General features: G+C 34.1%; 1 protein-coding gene across 2 annotated transcripts in view; it reads left to right on the top strand.

Moving 5' to 3' along the window:
- LOC111043756 overlaps positions 1-25,951 on the top strand; it is a 107,735-nt gene that overhangs the window by 1,162 nt on the left and 80,622 nt on the right. The window contains exon 2 of one of the 2 annotated variants that reach the window (XM_039435406.1): positions 22,119-22,288. In XM_039435406.1, the coding sequence (XP_039291340.1) occupies positions 22,119-22,288 (170 nt within the window). The remainder of the gene's footprint in view (positions 1-22,118; positions 22,289-25,951) is intronic. The other variant, XM_039435407.1, reaches the window with a different exon arrangement.

The raw sequence follows: 25,951 nt of genomic DNA, 5'->3' as shown, positions 1-25,951 counted from the left end.
TACTACTTTAAGATAGAGACTTGCAAATGGTCGCAATCTCTTCGTTACAACAAGACGAATAAGAATGTTGATGATGGAAACAACAAAAAATATTCGACGTCATTGAAAAATAAAATATGGCGGTCATTATTAACAGAAATTTTTATATCGCTTGTTATTCAGTTATTGTGAGAGATATCGGATTTGTTTTACCACTAAAATGTTTAAAATCATCCCAACAATGATGTTCGAGAGAATCATCTCATTTCGACCACTCTTTCTATTATTTATTCAACTTCAAAAATCTGGTGTGGTGCAACTTTCCTTGCCATTATGAAAATGTTTACTTTTCTAAGATCTGAGCCAGCTGGTGACAAGACAATAGCGCTGCAGACACACGAAGTCTGCTATCTCTTCATAGTGAATGATTTAATAGAATCAACAGTTGCCAACAGTTTGCAATTGAATAATCTTATTTTCTCGAATTTCGAGCTTATTTTCAATTGTAGGTGAAAATGTTACTGAACATTAATTGTAGAGATTTTTACGCTCAATCTTTTCCACTTGAAAATTTATGTTTAAATTGTATCTGAAGCCTGATAATTGAGAATCTAAAATCAAACTTTGCAGAGATGGTGCAGTGCTCCTGAAATTTTTACAGATATAAGACTTGTGGCAGTTGATAGAGCTTATCAATGACTTTTCTAGGTATGAATTTGATCAAAATCGTTGGAGCCGTTTACGAGAAAATTGCGAAAAACCCTGTTTTTGACAACATTTTCGCCATTTTAGCCGCCATATTGAATTGCATTTGATCGAAAATGTTCGTGTCGAATCCTTATAGTTCTAGGACCTTAAGTTCCAAATTTCAAGACATTCCGTTAATTGGGGGATGAGATATCGTGTACACAGACGCACATACACTCATACACACATTATGTATTAGTATGATACTAACCAATACCCAAAAACCACTTTCTCGGACTCAGGGGACCTTGAAACGTATAGAAATTCAGAATTTGGGGTACCTTAATTTTTTTCGGAAAGCAATACTTTCCTTACCTATGGTAATAGGGCAAGGAAAGTAAAAACTTGAAACATACATTTTTCGAGGACAATATTTTACTTTCCACTCTGTATATGTATTCGCAGTAGACAATGTAACGTTATTTTTTCCAGTAACGTTATGCCCTGCTTGGCTGCAGTCGGTAGAGCAAGATTTGTGAGATATATAACTTTTTTTGTGGTTCCTGGAATAGTAATAATACCAATTTCTTACCGGCTCTCTCAGGAGCTCCCGCAGTTCTCTGCTTTTGCTGGTTACTGACGTCGGCCGCTCCAACAGTTCGCAGTTTCTGTGACTGATTTGTTGAATACTGGATAATTTATATAAATCTCGGGAACGTATTATTTCCAAAGATTTGATAATAAATGCTGTATATCGCTGCCTTATCCAACTTATTCGGTGAAGAATATAGTTGGCTGGTAATCTCAATAACATTTCAATACTGGTAACAAAATAGATTATAACGAGATTGGTCATGCATGGAGATAGGGAAATAAATAAAGGGTACACCATTCAAATAATGACACAAATATATTACAAAAAATATCAACGAATGAATAAATATATAGAGCAACAAGTATAAAAAATAAATAAAGAACAAATATATATCGAAAATATCACAGATAGTGTGATGAATCTTTTAAATAGACCTCATGAGAAGAGAGAAAAATTGTGATTACCTTTTAAAATGAACGAATTTGCTAAAGGAATGGTTAGCGACCGAGCGATAAAGCTTACTTATCAGTAACTGTATATTAGATAAGAGTACCGTTCTGTACTGAATATTTTCTAGAAAATTATTTAATAAAATTATAATTATTCTGCAAATAAAGCACGAACCATTTATGAATTACTCATTGAATTTTGAGGTTACACTTTGTTTACCGTTGATCAGATGTTTTAAAGTAGCTCAAACACAGCTGACTGATTCAACGTATTTTAAAATGTCATGCCAGATTCATGCAAGCTATAATTTTATTTCTAAAAAAGTAAAAACTATCAATAAAGGACCAAGAATTTCGAATAAAAAATAAAATGTATGTATTATTGTTGAAATTATTTATTACTTAAAAAATTATATTATAAATGTCAAGTATTATTGTAACTAACTAGGTCATAGCATGAACATTATATTATTGATAAAAACAGCAGAAATTAATTATAACAATCTCAGACATAATAAGAATTATATAAGAATATTAATTTATTAATTATTATTTCAACTGAACCACATGGTGATTAAACCTCTTTGGCAAGTCTAAGCCAATCATAGTGCATAGAAATAGCACCAAAAAGGTGATCGTTTGAAAACAACACATGTTAATCTGTTATCAGACAACAAACCTGCCTTATCATATATGCTAGCACATGTACATTGTATAAGAGGAACTATGTCTAGGAGATTAAGCAGTTTTAAGAATTATATAAATTGAATTATTATCGTGATTAAAGGAATTATATTCTATTGCTTGCCACTGATGTCATGTCTATGTCACAATCGTTCTACCAATGGCAAATTTTTATGCAAATTTATTACACCGAGATTCTCAGAAGAAAGGTTCTAGCCAAGAAGCTTAGAGAAAAGACAGCACTTCCCTTTTGAAATCCTCACCATTCAGACCTCGTTAAAGTTACCAAGACCTATTTGTAAGATTTTCGTTCGATTTTATATGTTTTATTTGTGAGCCAATATTCTTAGGCTATTCTAATTGTTATTTGTAAAATTACTTTCATCAATCGATAAATTAAAAGTCTAAAGTTAAATTATCCCTTAATTAATTTGGTGAAGGAGATATTTAAATTAAAATTCCCCACGTGCTGAGACCGAAGCCTGGATTGCTGCCGATCAAATGATTTTGATCCAAAGAAGAAACCACGACTGCCAAGGAGTTTCACGTGAGTTATAAGTTTAAAGGGGCCCCAATCTACGCTTCGAAAATATTTCAGTGCAGAAAGATATAAAATTTTCTTCGTTAAATTATTGGCCACGCCAACAAGCGCTTTTAGTTATTAAGAGCCTAGAATTTATTCATATAGAATTTCTAAGAACCTGTGGTTGATTAACTATCCTCCGCTGCCAGAACCACAACCCAAACAATTTTAAAAAACATTTTTTATTCATTTTTCACTATTTTTTCAAAACTGTTAAATTTTATCAATAATTGTAAAATTCTGTCGAATCATGCATGGTGTCATGCAAGTACAAGAAAATTGCTAATCATTTTTGTTAATGTTAAACCACTTTCAATCTGTAAATCATATTCTGAATCTGCACTGTGAGATCATATATTTTATTACAATATATTTCAATTTTGTTAATTCGTTTTCTGAGTTCGATTATTTCTTAAGCCTGTCAATTATTGTGTCTGATACGTTCTATATCATCAAGAACCGATCGAATACGATCATTGAAATAATTGAATTAAGCTGGATATTGGAACAGGTCTAAGTGGATGTAGTGAGTGGGGTCAGATCGAGATATTTGTTCTTTGTCCTTACCTGCTCATATATCAGCTTTTATCTGTTACCAACCTCGATTTAGGAGCGAATACATCAACAGTACAGCAGATGCAGCCAGAGATCATATAATTTCCTACAATAGAGCTTAAAACCCGACAAGACTCTGTTCTCGAAATATATTCTGAACGATTTTTGGTCCAAGTACCGTATTTTAATCCTTCAGAACTTATTAGAGACGCAGTCCCGTAAATTATCTACATCGGGATTTTTGCTCGACCTGTATGATTTTGTATGCTCATTCTTCACAGGTAATAATTTTAAGGTATCCGTATTCAGTGTTTAGCGTCCGCTACACTACTTATAAAAATTTCATCTCCATACAATCTGTCATAAGAAGAATCAAGGGTGAGCGAGCGTTTAGGCCTCCTGCGATTCCGACAATTGTATTGAATCTTGTAGTGAGTCAATCAGTCTGGTGTACACTTAGCGTCCACGCACGCAGTTACAAAATTTATAACCTCAACACCGTTGAATTAGTACAAGATTCACTCTACATATGTGAAGTCGTTAAAAAACGCTTTACATGATTTGCCGGCCCAACGTGAGGCATTTAAATACAGCTTTACAATAGCTCACTTATTGACTTTGCTTTTAGCACGAAATATTACCATGTGCTTCTTAAATCAGCAATCATATGCATTTAAATTATGCAGCTCAGTTATCGACTTGATGTTGCTTGTCGAATAAAATCTTATATATCCTCTTTCCAAATTAAAATAAATAACTAATTATAAATTATAAATCTCAAAATATATTAATACGTATCTCTCAGGGCTAAGGTTCAGCCTCTGGTGGAAATTAGATAAATCAATTTATCAATGAACATGAGCTTCATTTACATCTCTATAATTTACTAATAAAAAGAATGATTGAGTGAGCAGTTTTATCATAACATCAAAATTTAATAAATATTTTATCTGTGCATATTTAAACATGTAAATCTGATATATCGTTCGTAATAGAATTTCCCTTTATGTTTAAAGACTTGCGCAAGTTTGATATTAATTTCAATATTTGAATAACCTTTCGTTGAGCTAGCTTTATGAATCTTGTTTTATTCGAAGCACTGAGGGCCCCCTTGATATATTAACTACAGAACTCACGTGTCGAATTTCACAAAGTATGATGATGATCTGGATTCTTTCGATGTCCTAGGCTTTTCTGGTGGGCTGATGTCTTCTCCAAGGGAATAATAAAATATTCTATATGACTCACGCCTTAATACGACCTCACTGAGTCTTATGAAATTAATTATTGAATTCAAACTTAAACTTTTCAAACATACAATAATTAAAAATAATTGCATGTATCCATGCGCCGAATAGAATATACACACTTCCTTAATATTTTTATTTATTTTACATATTTTGTACATGCTCATTTGCCATAATAAATATTTTTGTGTTCTTTAAATTGTTTTTCCTTTTACATTAACATGCCATGTGGTTACCAAATCCTCGGATCACATTTTAAGCGGATGCTATTTGTTTACAACTAAATTTGCCACAAGTGTCTGGCTTAATTTCAAATTATATGGCTTGACCGATTATTTAGGTTGCCGACCAGTAAGTATCATAGAGCCTAACCTCAAAAATTCATTATTTTATGTAATTAGATAAATAGCAATAAAATTCTTTTCTATTTGGCTGTTCGAATTGTAGCCAGGATATCCGTTATTATCTAATCTCTTACTTGTTGATATCGCACCCAGCGATAACAAAGCAGCTGTTTGGCTTGAGACCTATAAAATCTTTTCATTTACCGATTTTGCCAGTTATTCAAAATATTCTGTTATAACAAACACTAGTATTATTGGCACAATGTTGTAGAATATTTCCAATTCTTCAAAATGACATCTGGTTGGAGGCTGTAAGTCCATATTTTACAGCTGGAGCGTCATCGGAAAAGAGTAAAAAGTACTGTTTGCAGAGGAAAACACACTTTTTCCACCAAAGGCCAATCCCAACAATTGGAAAACCGTGTAACTCATGACTCCTTGAAGGTACAGACTTGGGAATGGTATCAATCTCTTTATAATGATGTGTAGAAAGAGATTATCCATGATGGCAATCTCAAAAATGTTTGTCATCATGAAAAAACAGGATGACGGCAAAAATATGTCGATTTTTAAGAAATAATGGAAAGAGTGGTTGAGATGAGATGATTCTCTCGAACATCATTGTTTGGTTGATTCTAAACATTTTGGTGGCAAAATCAATCAGATATCTCTCACAATAACTGAATAATAAGCGATATAATAATTTCTGTCAATAATGACTGCCATCTTTTATTTTTCTATGATGTCGAAAATTTTTGTTGTTTCCATCATCAATATTCTCATTCGTCCTGTTGTAACAAAGAGATTGTGACCATTTGCAAGTCTCTATCTTAAAGTAGTCATGGAAAAGTCGATTTTATAGTTCTAGCTTGTTACCTCATGCCTAAAGAAGAACGCACCAGAAATCATTGTGGAGTACAAATAGCCCCACGTTACGAGCCAAATTGTGTGAAGCTCTTCTTGGGGAATTACTACCGCCTCCAAGGTTAGGTCGACACACTTATAACGAATCTTGTACTGAGTCACCAGTATTGAGGTTAGAAATTTGAAAATGCGTGCATGGACGCTAAGTGAACACCAGACTGATTGAGTCACTACAAGATTTGATACAACCGTCTTAATCGCGGGAGGCATAGATGCTCGCTCACCCTTGATTCTTCTTATGACAGATTGTATAATGATAAAAATTTTCAGAGGTAGTGTAGCGGTCGCTAAACACTGAATACAGATATCTTAAAACTATTACCTGTGATGAAACAACATACAAAATCATACAGGTTGAGCAAAAATCCAGATGTAGATAATTTATGGGTCTGCATCTCTAATAAGTTCCGAAGGATTAAAATAGGGTACTAAGGACCAGAGATCGTTGGAATATATTTCGAGAACAGAGTCTTGTCGGGCTTTATGCTCTATTGTAGGAAATTATATAATCTCCAGCTGCATCTGCTATACAGTCGACGAATTCGCTCCCAAGCTGAAGTTGGTAACAGATAAAAGCTGATATATGAGCAGGTAAGGACAGAGAATAAGTAATCTCGGTCTGACCCCACACACTACATCCACTTAGATCTGTTCCAATATCCAGGTTGAATCAATTATTTCAATGATCGTACTTGATTGGTTCTTGATAATATAGAATGTGTCAGACACAATGATTGACAGGCTTAAGAGATAATCGAACTCAGAAGACGAATTAACAAAATTGAAATATAATATGATAAAATATATGGTTTGGCAGTGCAGATGTAAAGCTTGAATTACAGAATGAGAATAGTTTATCATTAACAAAAATAATTAGAAATTTTCTTGTACTTGCATGACACCATGCATGATTCAACAGAATTTTATAATTGATAAATCTAACAGTTTTTTGAAAAAAATAGTGAAAACAAATTATAAAAGATTTTTTAAAATTACTCGGGTCGTGGTTCTGGCAGCGGAGGATAGATAATCAACTACAAGATCTTATAAAATCTATATCAGATAAAATCTAGGATCTTAATGGTTATAAGCGCTTGTTGGCATGGCCATTACTTTAACGAAGAAAAATTTTATATGTTTCTGCACTGTATTTTCTTTCGAAGCGAAGATTGGGGCCCCAAAATATAAAACTCACGTGAATCCTCTTGGCGGCCGTGGTTCCTTTAGATCAAATTTTGTATGATCGGTGGCTGGTCCAGGCTTCGGTCTTCGCACATGTGGAATTTTAATTAAATATTTCCTTCACCAATAAATTAGGGAATAATTAAATTAGAATTTCTAGAATAATCAATTTATGATGTGGTGAAAAATTTCAATTATCTTGGCAATGATGTAACCTATGATACAGATAAAGATATTCATAACAAAGTATCAAAGTTCCAACGAATATGTGGCAATATTCATAGAAACCTCAAAAATAAAACAAGGCAGGATACTAGAATCAAATTCTTCAATACCATCGCTGTACCAACGCTGCTTTATGGAAGTGAGAATTGGATCCACACACGTAGAGTAGACAGCAAGATTCAAGCTGCAGAAATGAGGTTTCTAAGAAGTGTGTTTGGCTGCACTAGAGCAGATAGAATCAGAAATGAGGAGATAAGAAGAGCTTTATCTGTTACACCTTTACATGGAAAAATCATTCAAAACAGAATAAATTGGTGCAGTCATTTGAATAGAATGCCTCCTGGACGAATACCTTTGGAGGCTAAATGCTATAAACCTACTGGGAAAAGAGACGTGGGAAGACCGAGGAAAAGATGGGTGCCGGAACAGGTTCTTTAACAAACCTAATCCTTGAAGTGAAGAAGAAGAAGAAGATCAATTTATGAGTAAATTTACAAAATAATAGATAAATTATCCTAAGATATTGGCTCACAGATAAAAAATACAAAAATCGAACGAAATTTCACTAATAGATCTCTAGTAACTTTTTAACAAGGTCTTAATGGTGAGGATTTTAAAAGGGAAGTGTCTTGCCTTCTTCTAAGCCTTTGGCTAGAACCCTTTTCTGAGAATCTCTGTGTAATTAATTTGCATGAGAATTTGCCATTGGTAGAATGATTATGACATAGGCATGACGTCAGTGGCAAGCAGTAAATATAATTCCTTTGATTACAATAATAACTTAATTTGTATAATTTTGTAAATTGCTTAATTCTCTAGATACAGTTCCCCTATACAGTGTACATGAACTATCATATATGATAAGGCAGGTTTGTTGTCTGATAACAGATTAACATATGATGTTAATCATCCCTTTGGATTTGTCAATCAAACAATCATCCCTTTTGGTGCCATTTCTATGACATATGATTGGCTTAGACTTGCCAAAGAGATTCATTCACCATGTGACTCAGTTGAATCAATAATTTACAATCGAATATTTCTACCCAATTCTTATTATATTCGAAACTGTTATAATTAATTTTTGCTGCTCCTATCAGTAATACAATATTCATGCTATGACCTAGTTCATTATAAGAACATTCGACATTATAATGTAATTTCGTGAGTAATAAATAATTTTAACAATAATACATACATTCTATTCTTCTATTTGAAATTCTTTATCCTTTTTCAATAGTTCTTGATTTTGGAAATAATATTATAGCTGGCATGAAAACCTGGCATGACATTTATAAAATATTGAGTGTCTGAGCTGCTACAAAACATCTGATCAATTGTAAACAAAAGTGTAACCTCCAAAAGTTCAATGAGCAATTCATAAATGGTTTGTACTTAATTTGCAAAATAATTATAATTTTATTGAATAATTCTTTGAAAAAATGCGTAGTACAAAATGGTACTCTTATCTTATACTCAGCTGTTGATAAGGAAGCCTTATCGCTCGGGTGCTAACTGTTTGTTTGGCAAACCTTTTATTTTATAAGGGTAATTATAATTTTTCTAGTTAATTCTCTCCTTTCATGAGATTTACTAAAAAAAATTCATCACATCATGCAGGGTTATCTTTGGAGGGTGCTGGAGAACTCATTTTTTGATGTAGAGTGCATGAAGATATAACGTTCCAAAGTTGAAAAAACGCTCTAAATTTCATAGATTGAAAATTTCTCTGTATCTCTTGCACAAAAAAGTTATAGTAATGGAATGAAATTTGAACAAATTTGGAAAAAAAGTTTTTTCGGGCTTTTGAAGGTTATAACTAGAGGAAAATTCTAGAGCAAAAATTGTTGAGGAAGATTTTTAAAATATTTTTGTCTAATAAAACGGTTGAATATCTTGAACGGTTATTGAAATACAAGCGATATAGCAAAACCCTGAAAATTTTGGCGGCCATCTTGTTTTTGAGGTGTTTGCCTGTGATATCGACTTATCATCATCACGATCCTTATTATGCTAGTCCTAACAAAGAAATTGTGACATCTTTCACGGCTATTACTCAAAAATGACCATGGAATGACATTTGCGCCCGGACTAGTTATAACTAAAAAATATGCATTTTAGAGGAAAATTTTATAAAACAAAAATTGTAGAGGAAGATTTTAAATATATTTTCGTCTAATAAAACGGTTGAATATCTCGAACGGTTATTGAAATACAAGCGAAATAGCAAAACCCTGAAAATTTTGGCGGCCATCTTGTTTCCGAGGTGTTTGCCTGTGATTTCGACTTATCATCATCACCATTCTTATTATGCTAGACCTAACGAAGAAATTGAGACATCTTCAATGGCTGTTACTCAAAAATGACCACGGAATGATATTTGCGCCTGGACTAGTACATAAAAATAATAATACAACTCAAAGAATTGTCAGCTTAATGACAAATCAAACCTAATTTTAAATACTAGACAATACACCCAAGGATTCATTACCTTTTAGGTTATGTTTATACCCCTAGCTTACTACCGCTATGTAAATTTTATGTGGAGCGGCCATTTTTCGTCCGCCATTTCTACAATCGCCACCACAGACACTTCCCAAGCCACAAGTGCTTCCTCCAGTTAGTTGGTCTGATATTGGCATAATGGAAGGTTCGGTTCGCGTGCATTTTGTGTCGATTTTATCGTATTATTCAAACCTCTCACGTAAAGTTTACATATAGGTAGTAACTGAGGGTAGTATCTGATAACGGCACTCCTACATTTTTGAGACATTAGATGAAATAAGTGATGATGATGAAGTTGAGATTGAAGAAAGTGATGGGTATGACAGTGATGCTACCCAGAATATTTTCCACAAGAAATCGAAAATGTTTATGATGAAATATTGAATGATATTGGAGATTTGAATATCGAAGATAGTGCTATTCAAAACATGGAGAAAAGAATGGGGATAGACATTACACCAGAGCCTTCTACAACGAAATCATTGACTAATAAGAAAAGAAAGGAAATGGACATCACTGAGCCATCTACTTCGAAATTATCAAATAGTAAGAAAAGGAAGAAATCTTCTCATCCTGCAACATCAGAAACATCCAGTGATAGGGGGGTGTTGAGTAGAAATAGGGGTCCACTACAAATGAATAATAATGTTGATGAAACTGCTAATTTGGAAGTCCAGCACTCTCTTATTGTACAACCGACGGTTGAAACTTTAGATGGTAAAGACAACTTTGTGTGGAAAACTAAGTGTGAAAATCAATATTATATGTGAAAATGATATTGTTGATCAATATTATTGTGTCTCATTTCATCCACTGAATATTGCCTCTTATAATATTGACAAAAGGTTTTTTGGCTTCACAGTCAAGATCAGAACTATAAAAATTTATAAATCTAAACCCAATTCTACCCTGGAACCATGTTTTGAGCATAAATATATTTGATAAATATATCAAAGAGATTATTTTTAGCAGGAATTTCCTTTATAGAAGTTTACTAGCCCGAAGAAAAAAAAAAAAACAAGACTTGTACGTAAAATTTACGTATAGGTTCGTAGTAAAACAGGCATATTAAAACACGGTAGTAATCTAGGGTTAAACACAATTTGTATACATTGGATTCTCCTAACTATTCTTCTTCTCCTCTTCCTCATAATACTCCTAAACATCATCTGCTCCTCCTAGTCCTGAACATCACCTCCTCATCCTGTGTTTTACACGCTCCAAAGCAAATCGTGATATTTGAATGTGAATTCCTGATGTTATGCGTTTAAGGGATGTAATATTTTCATACTCCATTCTCAACTTATTGATCGTCGTCAGCCAAGGGGAATTGAATGCGATACAGTATCCCACAGTTTATATCAATGATTTGCAACGCGTTGCACTGCACCATCTAGCGAGACAATTTGCAACCACTTTAAGCTTTTTTGTTCATGATTTCTCGGTGCCTACCTTTTATTTTGGGTATTTAACAGTAATATGGACATCTTAGTTGCAAAAGTGACAACTTATAGGATTTTGTGACATGTGAAAAACTATTTGAATGAGTTTTTATCATGTTTTTACTGATTATCTTGTGATAAATTGTATTTGTATTTGCCAGCTCTCGCCAGAGAAATGTGGTGATAGCTGAAGACCCCTATACATGATCTGACAGACTGTTTGCAAAGCAACGAACCACTGAAGATAACTTATACGAATTATCCCTGGTGAATAAATATCATAGTTGAATTGTCAGCCTCAATATTTAGTCACCAGTGAAATAAGAATTTTGTATAACTTCTCCTTAGCGGTTCGTTGTTTTGCTTCAAAAAAAAAAAAAAAATCAATTTATGTGCCAGTTGCACAAATCCGGTTAAATTTTAACCGTGATTGAATTCACAGAACCAATCAGAGAAGCCATCTTTTCTGATTGGTTTTTGTGAAATTGATCACGGTTAAAATTTAACCCACTTTTGTGCAATCTGGACTTTGTTATCAGTTATAATTAATTATGTGAGTGAATGAATAATATATCACTTGATTTTTTCGGGAATCATTGACTCATCTTGCCTAGACAGATATGGATAATGGTTTATTAAGAGATGAGCTATATCAAATAATTAGAGATATTGGATAAAAAAAATTTAATAATAGCAATATTACAATCAGATAATTTATTCCTGTATAACCTCTTCACCAATTCTCTCATATTCCTGGAGAAGTCGAATAAGCCTACTTGGTTTTTACTCTGACCATTTCTATCAAGTGGAAAAACTCAAAAACTTTCCTTCTAAAATATCATGTCTTCACAGCCTATATACTATGGCGTTTTCAAAATTCAGCAATACAAGGATGAAGGATAATAATTCGATATGAAGGTGCTATGAAGAAGATGAAGGAGGAGGTGGTGGAGGAGGAGAAGTGGGTGAAGGAGGTGAAAGAGAAGGAAGGGAAGAGGTGGTGGAGGAATTGGAGGAGGGGGAAGTAGTGAAGCAGAAGAAGAAGAAGAATTAGAATTGGAAAAAGAAAAAGAAAGAGTAGTGGAAAAGCTTCAAGGAAATAAGGGAGAGGAAGTGATTGGGTAGCAGGAGGTGACAAAGGAGGAGAAGGGTGTCAAACTCACAGGAATATGAGAGAATTGGTGAAGAGGTTATACAGGAATAAATATCCGATTGTAATATTGGTAATTAAATTGGTATCATCTAATATCTCTAATTATTTGATATAGCTCATCTCTTAATAAGGGTGGTGAATGGAAGAAGGGAGGTTGAGGTGGTGGAGAAGGAGGAGGTTATTCATGAGGAAGGGGAGAAGGATGAGAAGGAGACAAATATATTATTTTTTATGAATTTCAGAGAGAGAGAGAGAGAGAGAGATGGAGAATGAGGTATAGAATGAATGAATCAATTTATTTTATCAGATATGATCAAAGCTGAAGAACTTTTTGCTCACTCATATCCACAGAACAAAATGCTAGTTTGCAAAACTAGAGCAGAAATAATACGAAAACACTTATAACTATAATACATCTTCCTAATAGAGAAATAGAGAGAGAGAGAGAGAGAGAGTTTATGTGAACAAATTATAACAGAGTTGGACTCACTCAAAGCTGTCAGCATCACTTGAATAAGAAGAATTGATGCTATGCATAAGGAATGCTGTCAATAAGGGTTGACTCATATGTGATACAGTATCCCACAGTTTGTATCAATGATTTGCAACGCGTTGCACTGCACCATCTAGCGAGCCAACTTGCAATCACTTTAAGCTTTTCTGTTCCTGATTTCTCGGTGCCTACCTTTTATTTTGGGTATTTAACTGTAATTTGGACAACTTAGTTGCAAAAGTGACAACTGATAGGATTTTGTGAGATGTGAACAACTATTTGAATGAGTTTATATCAAGGTTTTACTGATTATCTTGTGATAAATTGTATTTTTATTTGCCACCTCTCGCCAGAGAAAGGTGGTGATAGCAGAAGACCCCTATACATGATCTAACAGACTGTTAGCAAAGTAACAATCCACTAAAGAAAACTTATACGAATTATTCCTGGTGACTAAATATCATAGCTTATTTTTCAACCTGAATATTTAGTCACCAGTAAAATAGAAATTTTGTATAACTTCTCCTAAGCGGATTCTTACTTTGTTGAAAAATCAATTAAAAAAATTTTGTGCTGGTTGAACAAAAGCTGGTTAAATTTTAACCATAACGATAATTAATTTCACAAGAACCAATCCGAGAAGTCGTCTTTTCAAGAAAGCCTTCTCTGATTGGTTTTCGTGAAATTAATCACGGTTAAAATTTAACTTGCTGTTGTGCAACTGTGCCTTTGAAATCAGTTCTATGTGTGTGAATAAATATATTATGATACCCGATTTTTTGGAGAATCATTGTCTTGCCTAGCCAGATATGGACAATCGTCTATTAAGAGATACGAAATATTAGATAATACAAATTTAATCACCAATATTACAATCCTGTAACCTCTTACTCCTGTATAACCTCTTCACCAACTTTCTCATATTCCTGAAGAAGTCGAATAATCCTACTTGGTTTATACACTAACCATTTCTATCAAGTGGAGAACTCTAAAATCTGAACTCTGAAACAAAAAAGAGAAAGAGAGAGAGTGAGAGTAGGAGAGATAGATTGGCTAGCTGCCTTTATCAAAAACTTAGGAGGGCAAAGTTAGAGCGCAGTCGGCCCTCTCTTAAACTTATCTCTCTCTAGAGAGAGAGAGAGAGAGTGTGAGTGATTTATCGAGAGTGGGAGAGAGTGATTGAACGAGAGTAGGAAGAGATAGTGGGGGACAGAAATTTTATACTATAGTGATAAGAAACATTGCAATAGATGGAATAAGAGCTTAAAATCATTTGTTGATCACTGATCTACACTCTGTAGGATAATCATCGGAATTTCATTTGTCAATTGGGCCACAATTTAACATGTAAATTATTGGAGGGAAGTATATATAAGCATTTATTATTGAATATGGATTTATCATTTCGTATTATCATATTCACTGGTTGAAGAACCAACTTCAGTATCAACTTTAAAGTGAAGTCATCTTGATAAACACTTTCATAACATCAAGTTGAAATTATTCAATCCATATGAGTTGGATTCCATAATAATATTCCGATCTCAAAACAGGTAATTGAACGAGCGTTAGTGAGTTCTCACTTTTGACTTACTGAAGTCATTGTCTGTCGGTTAGTATGTTCTACAATAACTTTAGAAAGAATTGATCTATCAGCTTCAAACTTAGAACACGTATTCTTCAAACCTTTCTACAGTTCGTTGGACAACAAAATCGGCTCACTCTTTCGTCCTTTTTCATGATTTAAAAAAACATTCAAAGTATATGGAAAAAAAATTGTTATGATTCATCATTTAGACAGTTGAGTAAATCATTGCTCAGACCATTTCTATCAAGTGAAGAAACTCCAAACCTTTTGATTTGAGGTGAAATAAAAACCATGTTGTCAGTTCCACAAAGTTTATTTGAGCCAAACTTGAGTTTCAATGCACTTAAGACACCTATACATGATCTGACAGACATATAGCAAAGTAACGAACCACTGAAGATAACTTATACGAATTATCCCTGGTGACTAAATATTATCATAGTTGTTTTTTCAGCCTCAATATTCAGTCACCAGTGAAATAAAGATTTTGTATAACTTCTCCTTAGCGGTTCGTTGCTTGTTTTAAAAAAATCAGTCTATATTTGTTTTTTCTGCATTTACTGGGACAATAGATTTTTATGAAGATTGACATGTATTTTCCTTCTTGAATGGCATGTCGACACAGCCTATATACTATAAATTTTCGAAATTTTGCAATTCAAGGAAAAAGGATAATAAACAAGGAAGAAGGATTCGATAAGAAGGTACTATGAGGAAGATGATGTAGGAGGTGGTGGGGGATGAGTAATAGGAAGAGGAGGAAGAGGTGGTTGAGGAAGAGGAAGAGAGGAAGCAGAGAAATAAGGGGAAGAAGGTGTATTGGAAAGAGCGCCATGGAACGGTGGAGGATGATGTGGTGGGGTAGATGGAGGTGAAAAAAGAGAAGTGGTTGGATTGTGAGTGCCATGGAACGGTGGAGGAGTATGAGGAGGAGTAGGAGGTGTATGAGGAGGAAGGAGGAGGAGGAGGGGATTCAGGAGAGAGTGTTGAAGAAGAAGGAGGAGCAGTTCATTGTTTGATTGAATGACAGAATGGAGAGAGAGAGTTAAATAGATAGATATACTTTATTCTTCTACTAGGCTTGTCCCCTATGGTTGCATGGTTACAAATAAATTTATTTTTATAATTTACAGAGAGAGAGGGAGAGCAATAGAGAGAATGAATGGATCAATTTAATTTTTGGATATTGTGCCTGCACTTTTTAAAAGATAATAGATAAGATAATTTTGAATAAAATCTAGAATTTAGAAATAGGCCGACACATCTAGAAAATACCTGAGTCTATACCTGATTCATGCAGGTGAACGGGCTAGAGTCAAGAAAACTTCAATTAATCTTGCCATGCCTGATTTAATAGGTTTATACTATAGAAAAACACTACAATTTGAAATAATTGAAAAATACAAACAGCTTCAATAAACATTGGCAACTAAAATCGAACAACAGAAACAACAATTTCATGTTACTTTGTTGACATTCTTCATCTGATTCGGGGGCGCATTACTATCCCCGTTTAGATAGCAATACGTCACAAAACCAAACAATATCAGTCATCAAATAACAAATAATTAACTTCAACATAAAATTACTCAAGAAAGAAAAGCCCGTTGAACCCAAGTTTCGTCGATAGTAACCCATATAACCCATTTCATAATAATTTGAATCCCCACTTTTGATTGACATTCTCGAATGAACCTTTGTTTCACTACACTGCACTTTCGTTGGTCTGTACGTTGCTTTATCGTCGGTGTTACAGTACCTTGTTTTTGGCGGTGAGCTTTTACCGGTTGAATTTGGCTTGACGGCGACGTCCTCTTACGTCCCTAGACCTGTCGTCTGAACGGGTGTCTTGAAGCGGTGTTACATAAAGTTGCGGAACCAAAGGGGTGGTAGTACAAGAAGTTGGTTTGGGGACACACATGAACCGCTGTAAATAAATGTATTACAGCATTAATTTCTAACTCTTCCTACAATTCATCAAAAGCTAAAACAGGAGTTATCTATTGATTACAATTAATTAAATTCTCTCATTCTATTTGAATCCTCATTTTATATAGATTTTTATCTTTAAACTACTGATTCTTTGTATCAGAATTAATGGATCTTTCTTCATAAATAATTCAAATTGAAATGATGCTAACTTATATGATATTTTTCGTTTGGTTTGCGAAATCAAATATAATTTTTCATATAGTAGCTCGGCTAGTATTGTTGGAAACTTGTGCGCCAGCCAACATTTATTTTATTTATTATTTATGAACTACAGTACGCAATCCAAGTGTAAATAACGGGCATTCGCCCAAAACTGCTCAGAACCTTAATTAAAAATGAACATTCCAGAGTTTATGATTTGATTTACCTACAAATACAAGTCCAAAAACTAGTATCAACTGAAATTATGAATTTATCACCTAATAAAACAAGACACTTTATAACACAATAAAAGAAAAAAATATTGAAAATTTCACTTTAAGGAAAGATAATGTTTGCCTTATAAGATTCATCTTGTGGATAGTTTTTACCTTTAATTAAATAAAATTAGTAGACACATAGAAAATAATTTAAATTGTATTAAAATTTGAACATTCATTAATATTAATTTCCTGGAGAAGAAAAACTTTCTTCTTCATCTATTAAGATTTCTATCATAAAAAATTTACTAAATCATTCAAAAGCCTTAATGACATAAGGAAACAGAGTCTGAAAAATATAAATTAAAAAATGTCATAAACTCAATATGAACATAATCTTAAAAGTTTCATTCCAATTTAAAGGCTATCCTCCTGACTTTCAGCAATACTCTACGATAATATATCTCCAGAAACAATAACTCAAATGTAACGTAACTGAAAACTTTCTATACTTCTGTAGAAAAAAATTTATAAGTATCTTCCATCACTAATAAAATCAAAAGGATTATTCTCAATCAATATTATTAACTTGAAAAATAACAGGCTTAATTAATTCAATACTCTTATGGAAGTTTCAATCAATTAAATTCCCTAAATTATATTTTAACCTTATTTTACGTACCTTAGCGGTTATTTGAAGAAACAATTATTCGTACATGATGAAGAAACACAATTAAACTTTTCAGGACATGGCCCTACTAGAAAATTTAAACTTTAATAAAAATAAAACTAACTAATGATATAAACTTGTAAACTTGCCCAAAAAGGGCGAAACATAATGACTACATCTTTACTCTCGTAGTGCTCCTAGCAAAGTGTCCTCCGAAACGTAATCTGGTCTCTCGACTGGGGAATCCCCACTACTGTATTTAGAAACAGGTCTCCTATTGGGCGAAAGGAATCAATTTGACCAATCGTCGCGTGGCTTCTAGAGCCTTTGGACCAAATAGTAACTGCAAAATCGGTAGTTTGTTATAATTTCAATGCTTGCTGTTTTCCAACTTATCGCACTTTATGTCGCGACAAGAAGGCTAAGTTTTAGAGATAATTCCATAATCTACATTCCTCGACGACTCGGAGCCACAATTCTTAAATATCTATCATGGGAAACTCGAAGTCATGGCCGTTCATAATAGAGAGAGAAAATAATTTATTTCGCTAACTCACTTACAATAATGGCTCTAGTCTATTGCGTATTAAATTTACTATTATAACTTGGGAAAAAGGCCCGAATTAAAGAGAGTGCCCGGCACAATATGATTAGAGCTGAAACTTTTTTCTCACTCATATCCACAGAAAAGATGCTAGTTTACAAAGCTAGAGTAAAAATTTTAAAAAATCTTATGTCTATAATACATCTTCATAAAAAGAGAGACAGTATATTAAGAGAGGGAGAATTTATGTAAACAAATTATAACTGACTTGGATTCACTCTAAGCTGTCAGCATTGGTTGAATAAGAAGAATTGATGCTATTCATAAGGAATGCTAACAGCCAGGGTGGATTCACATGTGATACAGTATCCCACAGTTTGTATCAATGATTTGCAACGCGTTGCAATGCACCATCTAGCGAGAAAACTTGCAACCACTTTAAGCTTTTTTGTTCCTGATTTCTCGTTGCCTACCTTTTATTTTGGGTATTTAACAGTAATATGGACAACTTAGTTGCAAAAGTGACAACGGATGGGATTTTGTGACATGTGAAAAACTATTTGAATAAGTTTTTATCATGTTTTTACTGATTATCTTGTGATAAATTGTATTTGTATTCGCCAGCTTTCGCCAGAGAAATGTGGTGATAGCTGAAGACCACTATACATGATCTGACAGACTGATAGCAAAGCAACGAACCACTGAAGATGACTTAAACGAATTATCCCTGGTGACTAAATATCATAATTGATTTTTCAGCCTCAATATCTAGTCACCAGTGAAATAAGAATTTTGTATATCTCCTCCTTAGCGATTCGTTGCTTTGCTTCAAAAAAAAAATCAATTTATGTGCCGGTTGCACAAATTCGGTTAAATTTTAACTGTGATTGAATTCACAGAGCCAATCAGAGAAGCCAACTTTTCTGATTGGTTTTTGTGAAATTGATCACGGTTAAAATTTAACTCACTTTTGTGCAACCGGGCCTTTATCAGTTATATATGTGTGTGAATAATAATATATCATACCCGTAGAATCATTGTCTTGTCTAGACAGATATGGACAATGGTTTATTAAGAGATAATACAGATTTTACAATCAGATATTTATTCCTGTGTAACCTCTTCACCAATTCTCTCATATTCCTGATTAAGTCGGATAAGCCTACTTGGTTTATACATTAGCCATTTGTATCAAGTGGAGAAACTCTAAAATATTTTTTATTTGAGGTGAAATAGGAACGTGTTGTCAGTTCCAAATAATTTATTTGAGCCAAACCCAAGTTTCAATGCACTGAGGTATCATATTCAGATTTATCTGCAATGCACCTTAGTACATTGAAACTTAAGTTTGGCTCAAATGAATTATTTGGAACTGACAATATCGTTTTTATTTCATCTTCATATGAGGAAATTCCACAATATTTCTGTTCACAGTGTAAAACTTGCTATTTTGTTTTTTCTAATACAGTAGAATATTCATCCATGAGACTCCTCATATAAAAATTGAGATATTTGACTAAGATTCAAATCGACGGTTTTGCATTTCTCATTGGGTTTCCATGTATGTATGTTCGTTTTTTCCGCATTTACTATGAAACGCGGCAATAGATTTTCATGAAGTTTGACGGGTATTTTCCTTCTTGAATGGCATGTCGACACAGCCTATATATTATAAATTTTGCAATTCAAGGATAAAGGATAATAATTAGATATGAAGGTGCTATGAAGAAGATGGAGGACGAGGTGGTGGATGATGAGGTGGAGGGGGAAGAGAAGAAGCAGATGAAGAAGAAGAAGAATTAGAATTGGAAGAAGAAGGAAGAGTAGTGGAAAAGCGGCAAGGAAATGAGGCAGAGGGAGTGGTTGGGTAGCAGAAGGTGAAAAAGGAGAAGGGTGGTTGGTGGGGAAGATAAGGAGGAGGAGGTTCAGGAGGGAGAGAGGAAGGATGAGAAGGGGAAGAAGGAGCAGTTCACTGTTTTAGTGGATGACACAATGGAGAGAGAGAGAGAGAGAGTGAGAGAGAGTGAGAGAGAGAGAGAGAGAGAGATTTTCTTCATTCTTTGAGCTACTAGGCTTGTCGCCTATGGTTACATGGTCACATATATTTTCATTTTTATAATTTTCAGAGAGAGGGTGAGGGAGAGAGAGTGATAGAGGGAATGAATGAATCAATTTATTTTTACAGATATGATTAAAGCTGAAGAACTTTTTTCTCACTCATATCCACAGTACAAGATGCTAGTTTACAAAGCTAGAGCAGAATATTATAAAAGAGCTTATGACTATAATACATCTTCCTAATAAAGAGAGAGAGTTTATTAAGAGAGAGAGAATTGATGTAAACAAATTATAACTGACTTGGACTCACTCAAAGCTGTCACCATTAGTTGAATAAAAATAAATGATGCTATTCATAAGGAATGCTGACAGCCAGGGTGGACTCACATGTGATACAGTATCAAAAATGACCACGGAATGCCTTATTCATGACATTTGCGCCCGAACTATATAAGAAGTTATTATTATAGGTATTCCATTATTTCAAGATATTGTATATGCACTTTTCCTTATAGGGTTACTAAAATATTGATAGAACGAAATAAACATTTTCAAGTACCCTTCTAAGTGTTGCTATCCTAGTCTATCATTCGTCAAAGCAGATAGCGCTATCCTTTTTTCTAGCTCTGCAACATTGCCAGATCGTTTTTAACAATGTACAAATATAAATACGGGAATTGAAAAAATATTTAATTTCAATCATTATGTAAATTCATTAATCATCTGAATATACTTTCTTGACGGATAAAAATATAATTGATTAACGTATTTCAGACAAGAATAAAACGAGTTAATCAGATGTCAGCTATCCTCTAAAGAAGGCAGATAATCAAATGAACCTCAGAAGGGTGAAAATGGAACTCAAATTCCAAAGTTATAAGCATTTGAAGATGAATGATCTTTCTGATCTGTGAGTGGAGGGAAGATTTTATGTTTGAGTGAATAACTCGCCGTGTATTGTAGCGAAACGTCTCTTATTATAGGATGACACTTGTTAGGTCAACCTCTATCCATAGCCCGAATATCAACCAAATCTGCGAGATTTGCATTTTCATGAATTTTAACATAATGGATTTTTGCAAAAATGGTCGAAAATTGAAGTCGCTAAAACTCTCAGGAATGATACTTGACGTGAGGAACAATAATATGACATCACATTGGCGAAATTCACTCCTATTCTTGAGTTATAAGCATTTGAAGATGAGTGAGTTTCCTGATCTGAGAGTGAAGGAAAGATTTCATGTTTCAGTGAATAACTCTCAAATCATACTCTTTTAACAAGACAATAAATCATGCGCTAAAAACACCTTGTGATATTTCACAATTAAACATTACTTGCTTCGAAATTGTCGTTCATAAAAATACTACAAGGTTACAAGTAATTTTCTGTAATCAATTTTATTCAATTATTTTTAATTATTTTTTTGGTTATAAAAGTGTTGAGAGTATGTAACCCCTAGTGAGATCCACGTTATGATAGCAGTGCTGGATTAGCAATGGTATTGCTATCCTTGTCTATCATTCAACAAAGCGTCTGTTGCCAGATCATCTTTTAACAATGTAGAATTGATAATTAATTAACAAAATATTTCATCTTAATTAAGAAAATTCATTATTAAATTATTGAAAAATATTATTTCTTGCTTAATAAAATATAATTAATTATTTTAAACGGGAATGAACAGTTAATATACATCAATAAACCTGTATCAGCTACCGTCTATAGAAGGCATTGAGACAGGTCAGAGGATAGGCAACGTTGTTCGCCTATCTTTCTCCACTGCCGTTATAACGTGGACCTCACTATAGTAGAGCAATTATTACTATTATAATATCAATTCCATTGAATTTGATTTTTGGGTGTATCAGGTGTTGGGAGTATGTCACCTAGTGGTGGGAGGTGTGACTCAACCGAGTCTGCATGTAAGCATCCAGCCAGTGGGTCACGATGACGTCATAGCTGAAGATGTCGTCTCCAAACACTTCGAAGCTTCTCCAGACGTCCATACCAACAAAGCAGGGAAATACAGGTGAAACATATACAGAATGTCATAAGTAATGTGTAACCGCCGAGGGGTCGCAGAGTATCGCCAGCCCTTAAAATCGAAAAGATTGGGACGAATTGGGCTATTTCGTCAAACTGGGACGACGACAAACTAGGTCGCTTCACGCACACGACAAGCTTGGTTTACTCGCGGAAATCCACGCGAAAAATTCTATTGACCGAACTTAACGTCAATTCATAACTAAACAACAACTCCAACCAATAAAAATAACACAGAATGAGCACAAATTTGATTGGAAATAGTACCCACATTATAAGTACTTACTCTTAAACAGAAGAAAAATTACAGTATTTTGAATCTTATTATATTAAAGTTGAATTTAAAACTGAAAGTTCAATTCCTTGCACGCGTCTCGAGGCTACAACAACACTCCACGTGACTCCACATCCACATGCACAGTCCACATGTTTTCTTGTTATTGTGTGTGGTATCGTTAGCGGAAACTGATTTAAAACTCGCTGGTATATAAAAGCTCAATCTATTAAAGTATCCATACTCTTTCAAAAATAATTAATATGAATAATAATTTCATTTCAATATAATATTAACGTTTGTATAAGTAATAAATAGTATTTCATTTTATTCATCACATTCAACTATCAATTTTGAGTAACTGGTCAAGCAGTCAACGGTTCGGTCAATAGAATTTTTCTATTGAGAAGAGACACGATGATGATCATTAATAATATTAGAATTACTAACCTATAAAATAGATAACCCAAATTGACCACCTTCTCTGATCTGAGCCTATAAATATCTTAGTTTTGTTTCCAATACAGTTAGATACTAGAAGGAGATTTAAGAAAAAATTATATTAAGATTATGTTTTCATAAATTTATTGATTCCCCGAATATGATTGAATTCCCCAATTCAAGAATATTACTAAAACTGATAATAACTCCTATGAAACACTTTTAATAGGCCTATTTACTTCAGCCTTTCTAATGTTACTACAGACTAAGTTACAGGTTCAGTGCTGCCAAGGTATGATAGATGTAAAAATAGGAATAGACCCAGTTTGTCTTTCACTGTTCCACTTTGGAAGCGTCCGTAAAAACTGACCATTTTTTGGTGAGTGGCGGCTTTCAGGGCAGACGGAACTCCGGCGACCCACAGCCGAAGACCATATTAAATTCTACTTTTGCAAAACAAAATGTTCATTAAAATTTTCTTATATCGACCTTAGTTTTCGAAATAATTATTATTAAACGAAAATACAAATTAAATACTGTAAATCACCCCCGACGACTTCTGCTACTGCAAATATTGACAACAGGGTAAACAGCTAGATGGAAACTCGATGAGCGCTACTATTCAAAAATTATTTGTCAGCCCGGGATATAAGTTATTGATCTTAATTTTCCTGAAAAACGTCAATAACTAGAAAGCTAGCAGTCGAAATCGAATTCTAAGGATATGGTTGGAAAGAGGAAGAGATTTCCAATAAGAAGCATCCAATTTATTCCTTTGTTTGATGTTTTTAGGTGCGTTTAAACTGTTTAAAATTTGGCTTTGAACTCGACAAGTGCACTTTTTTCAACTTTGAGCGCTAAAAAAAAGTTCACAAAAATGTCTTCTTCTCTCCAACCATATATCCTTAGAATTCGATTTTGACTGATAGTTTTCTAGTTATTGACATTTCAAGGAAGTTAAGTAAACCTTTTTCAGAAATATCAAAAAAAAATCTTTAGATTTCGGAAACCGAGTTGATACAAGAAAATCTTACTAGGCTATAATCTGTGTAAAATGAGTTGAGCCTCTTCATCCGAAGAAAATATTACAGGGTTGCCAAATCGTTTAAATTTGTAACTTTCTCAAATTTCCCATTCAACCTCAGAATTCTATTTATAATATCATCCCTGATATCCAAGTAGTGCTAAAACATTTTCAGGGTTGAAGGATTGGAAGGGAATTTATTTTTTTTATAATATTGGAAACATCGCGATTCTTTTTAGTATCTCTTCGCTCAAAATCATGGGGCGTCGTAATGCGTAAGTTCTCTACATCCACATAACGGGGAGAATGTCTCCTTTCTATTGGTGTATGGATCATTTTCATTCGACCTACAATTGAAACAATTGAAATATTCTTCCAAGTGTCAAAAGTAGTTGGAGGAACGTTTTTTGGGCTCTAAAGAATTTTAAAGTTAGAATTTCAAATATTTATATACATTAATTCATATATATTTTAGGGGCATTGGTCCCAGCTATTGATAGAATATGGTGGCTAGACGGGTAATGACTTTGGCCTTGAGTAAAAATCTGGTGTGGGGCACTCACACAACTTTCCTTGCCGTTATGAAAGTTTATCACCTGACGCTAGTGTACACGCGCATCTCAAGTCTACTCTATTCAATGATTCACACGAAGTCTGCTATCTCTTCAAAGTGAATGATTTAATAGAATCAACAGTTTGCAATTGAAATAATAACATTTTCTCGAATTTCAAGCTTATTTTAAATTTTAGGTGAAAATGTTACTGAACATTAATTCTAGAGATTCTCATGCTCAATCTTTTCCACTCTGAATTTTTTGTTTAAATTGTATCTGAAGCCAGATAATGGGGAATCTAAAATCAAACTTTGCATAGATGGGGCGGAGCTCCTGGAATTTTTACAGATATGTGACTTGTGGCAGTTGATAGAGCTTATCAATGACTATTTTAGGTATAAATTTGATTGAAATCGTTTTCGAGAAAATCGCCCAAATCCCTGTTTTTGACAACATTTTCGCCATTTTAGCAGTTATCTTGAATTGCTTTATATCGAAAATGTTCGTGTCGGATCCTTATATTGTAAGGACCTTAAAGGTTCGTACCCACTAGAACGTACCAGACACGGACCGTGTCAGACCATGCCAGACACGTAAAATAACAACTATGCCCACTACAACGGATCAACAGCGTTCTATGCCAGTACATTACGCGTATGATGCCCGGTCAGAAGTTGTTGGGGACGCGTCAGTTAGCAAGAGAATAGGTTACCAACGGGGTGCATGCGCGGTTACAACGGGGTTTGCAGGCGTCACGTACCATGCAAGGAGCGTTTCGTCACAGACAAAATATACTGGCCGACAAATGTTGACCTGGACGTGCATGGCACGCTCCGTGCTTGGCCGGTGACGGAACGGTCTAATGGGTGTATTACATATAAAATGATGCAAAGAATATTTTTTTGCATGTGTCGGTACGGGCACGGTCATGGTATGATACGTTCTAGTGGGTACGAACCTTAAGTTCCAAATTTCAAGTTATTCCGTTAATTGGGAGATGAGATATCGTGTACACAGACACACATACACTCATACACACACACACACCACACACCACACACACACACACCACACACACACACACACACACACACACACACACCACACACCACACACACACACACACACAACACACACACACACCACACACACACACACACACACACACACACACACATATATATATATATATATATATATATACACATACAGACCAATACCCAAAAACCACATTTTTGGACTCAGGGGACCTTGAAACGTATAGAAATTAGAAATTGGGGTACCTTAATTTTTTTTGGAAAGCATTACTTTCCTTACCTATGGTAATAGGGCAAGGAAAGTAAAAAGTGAGAACTC

Source organism: Nilaparvata lugens, chromosome 9 (assembly GCF_014356525.2).
Source record: "Nilaparvata lugens isolate BPH chromosome 9, ASM1435652v1, whole genome shotgun sequence".
In the NCBI taxonomy this organism is placed as follows: Eukaryota; Metazoa; Arthropoda; class Insecta; order Hemiptera; family Delphacidae; genus Nilaparvata; species Nilaparvata lugens.
This window is presented reverse-complemented; position numbering and strand designations above follow the sequence as displayed.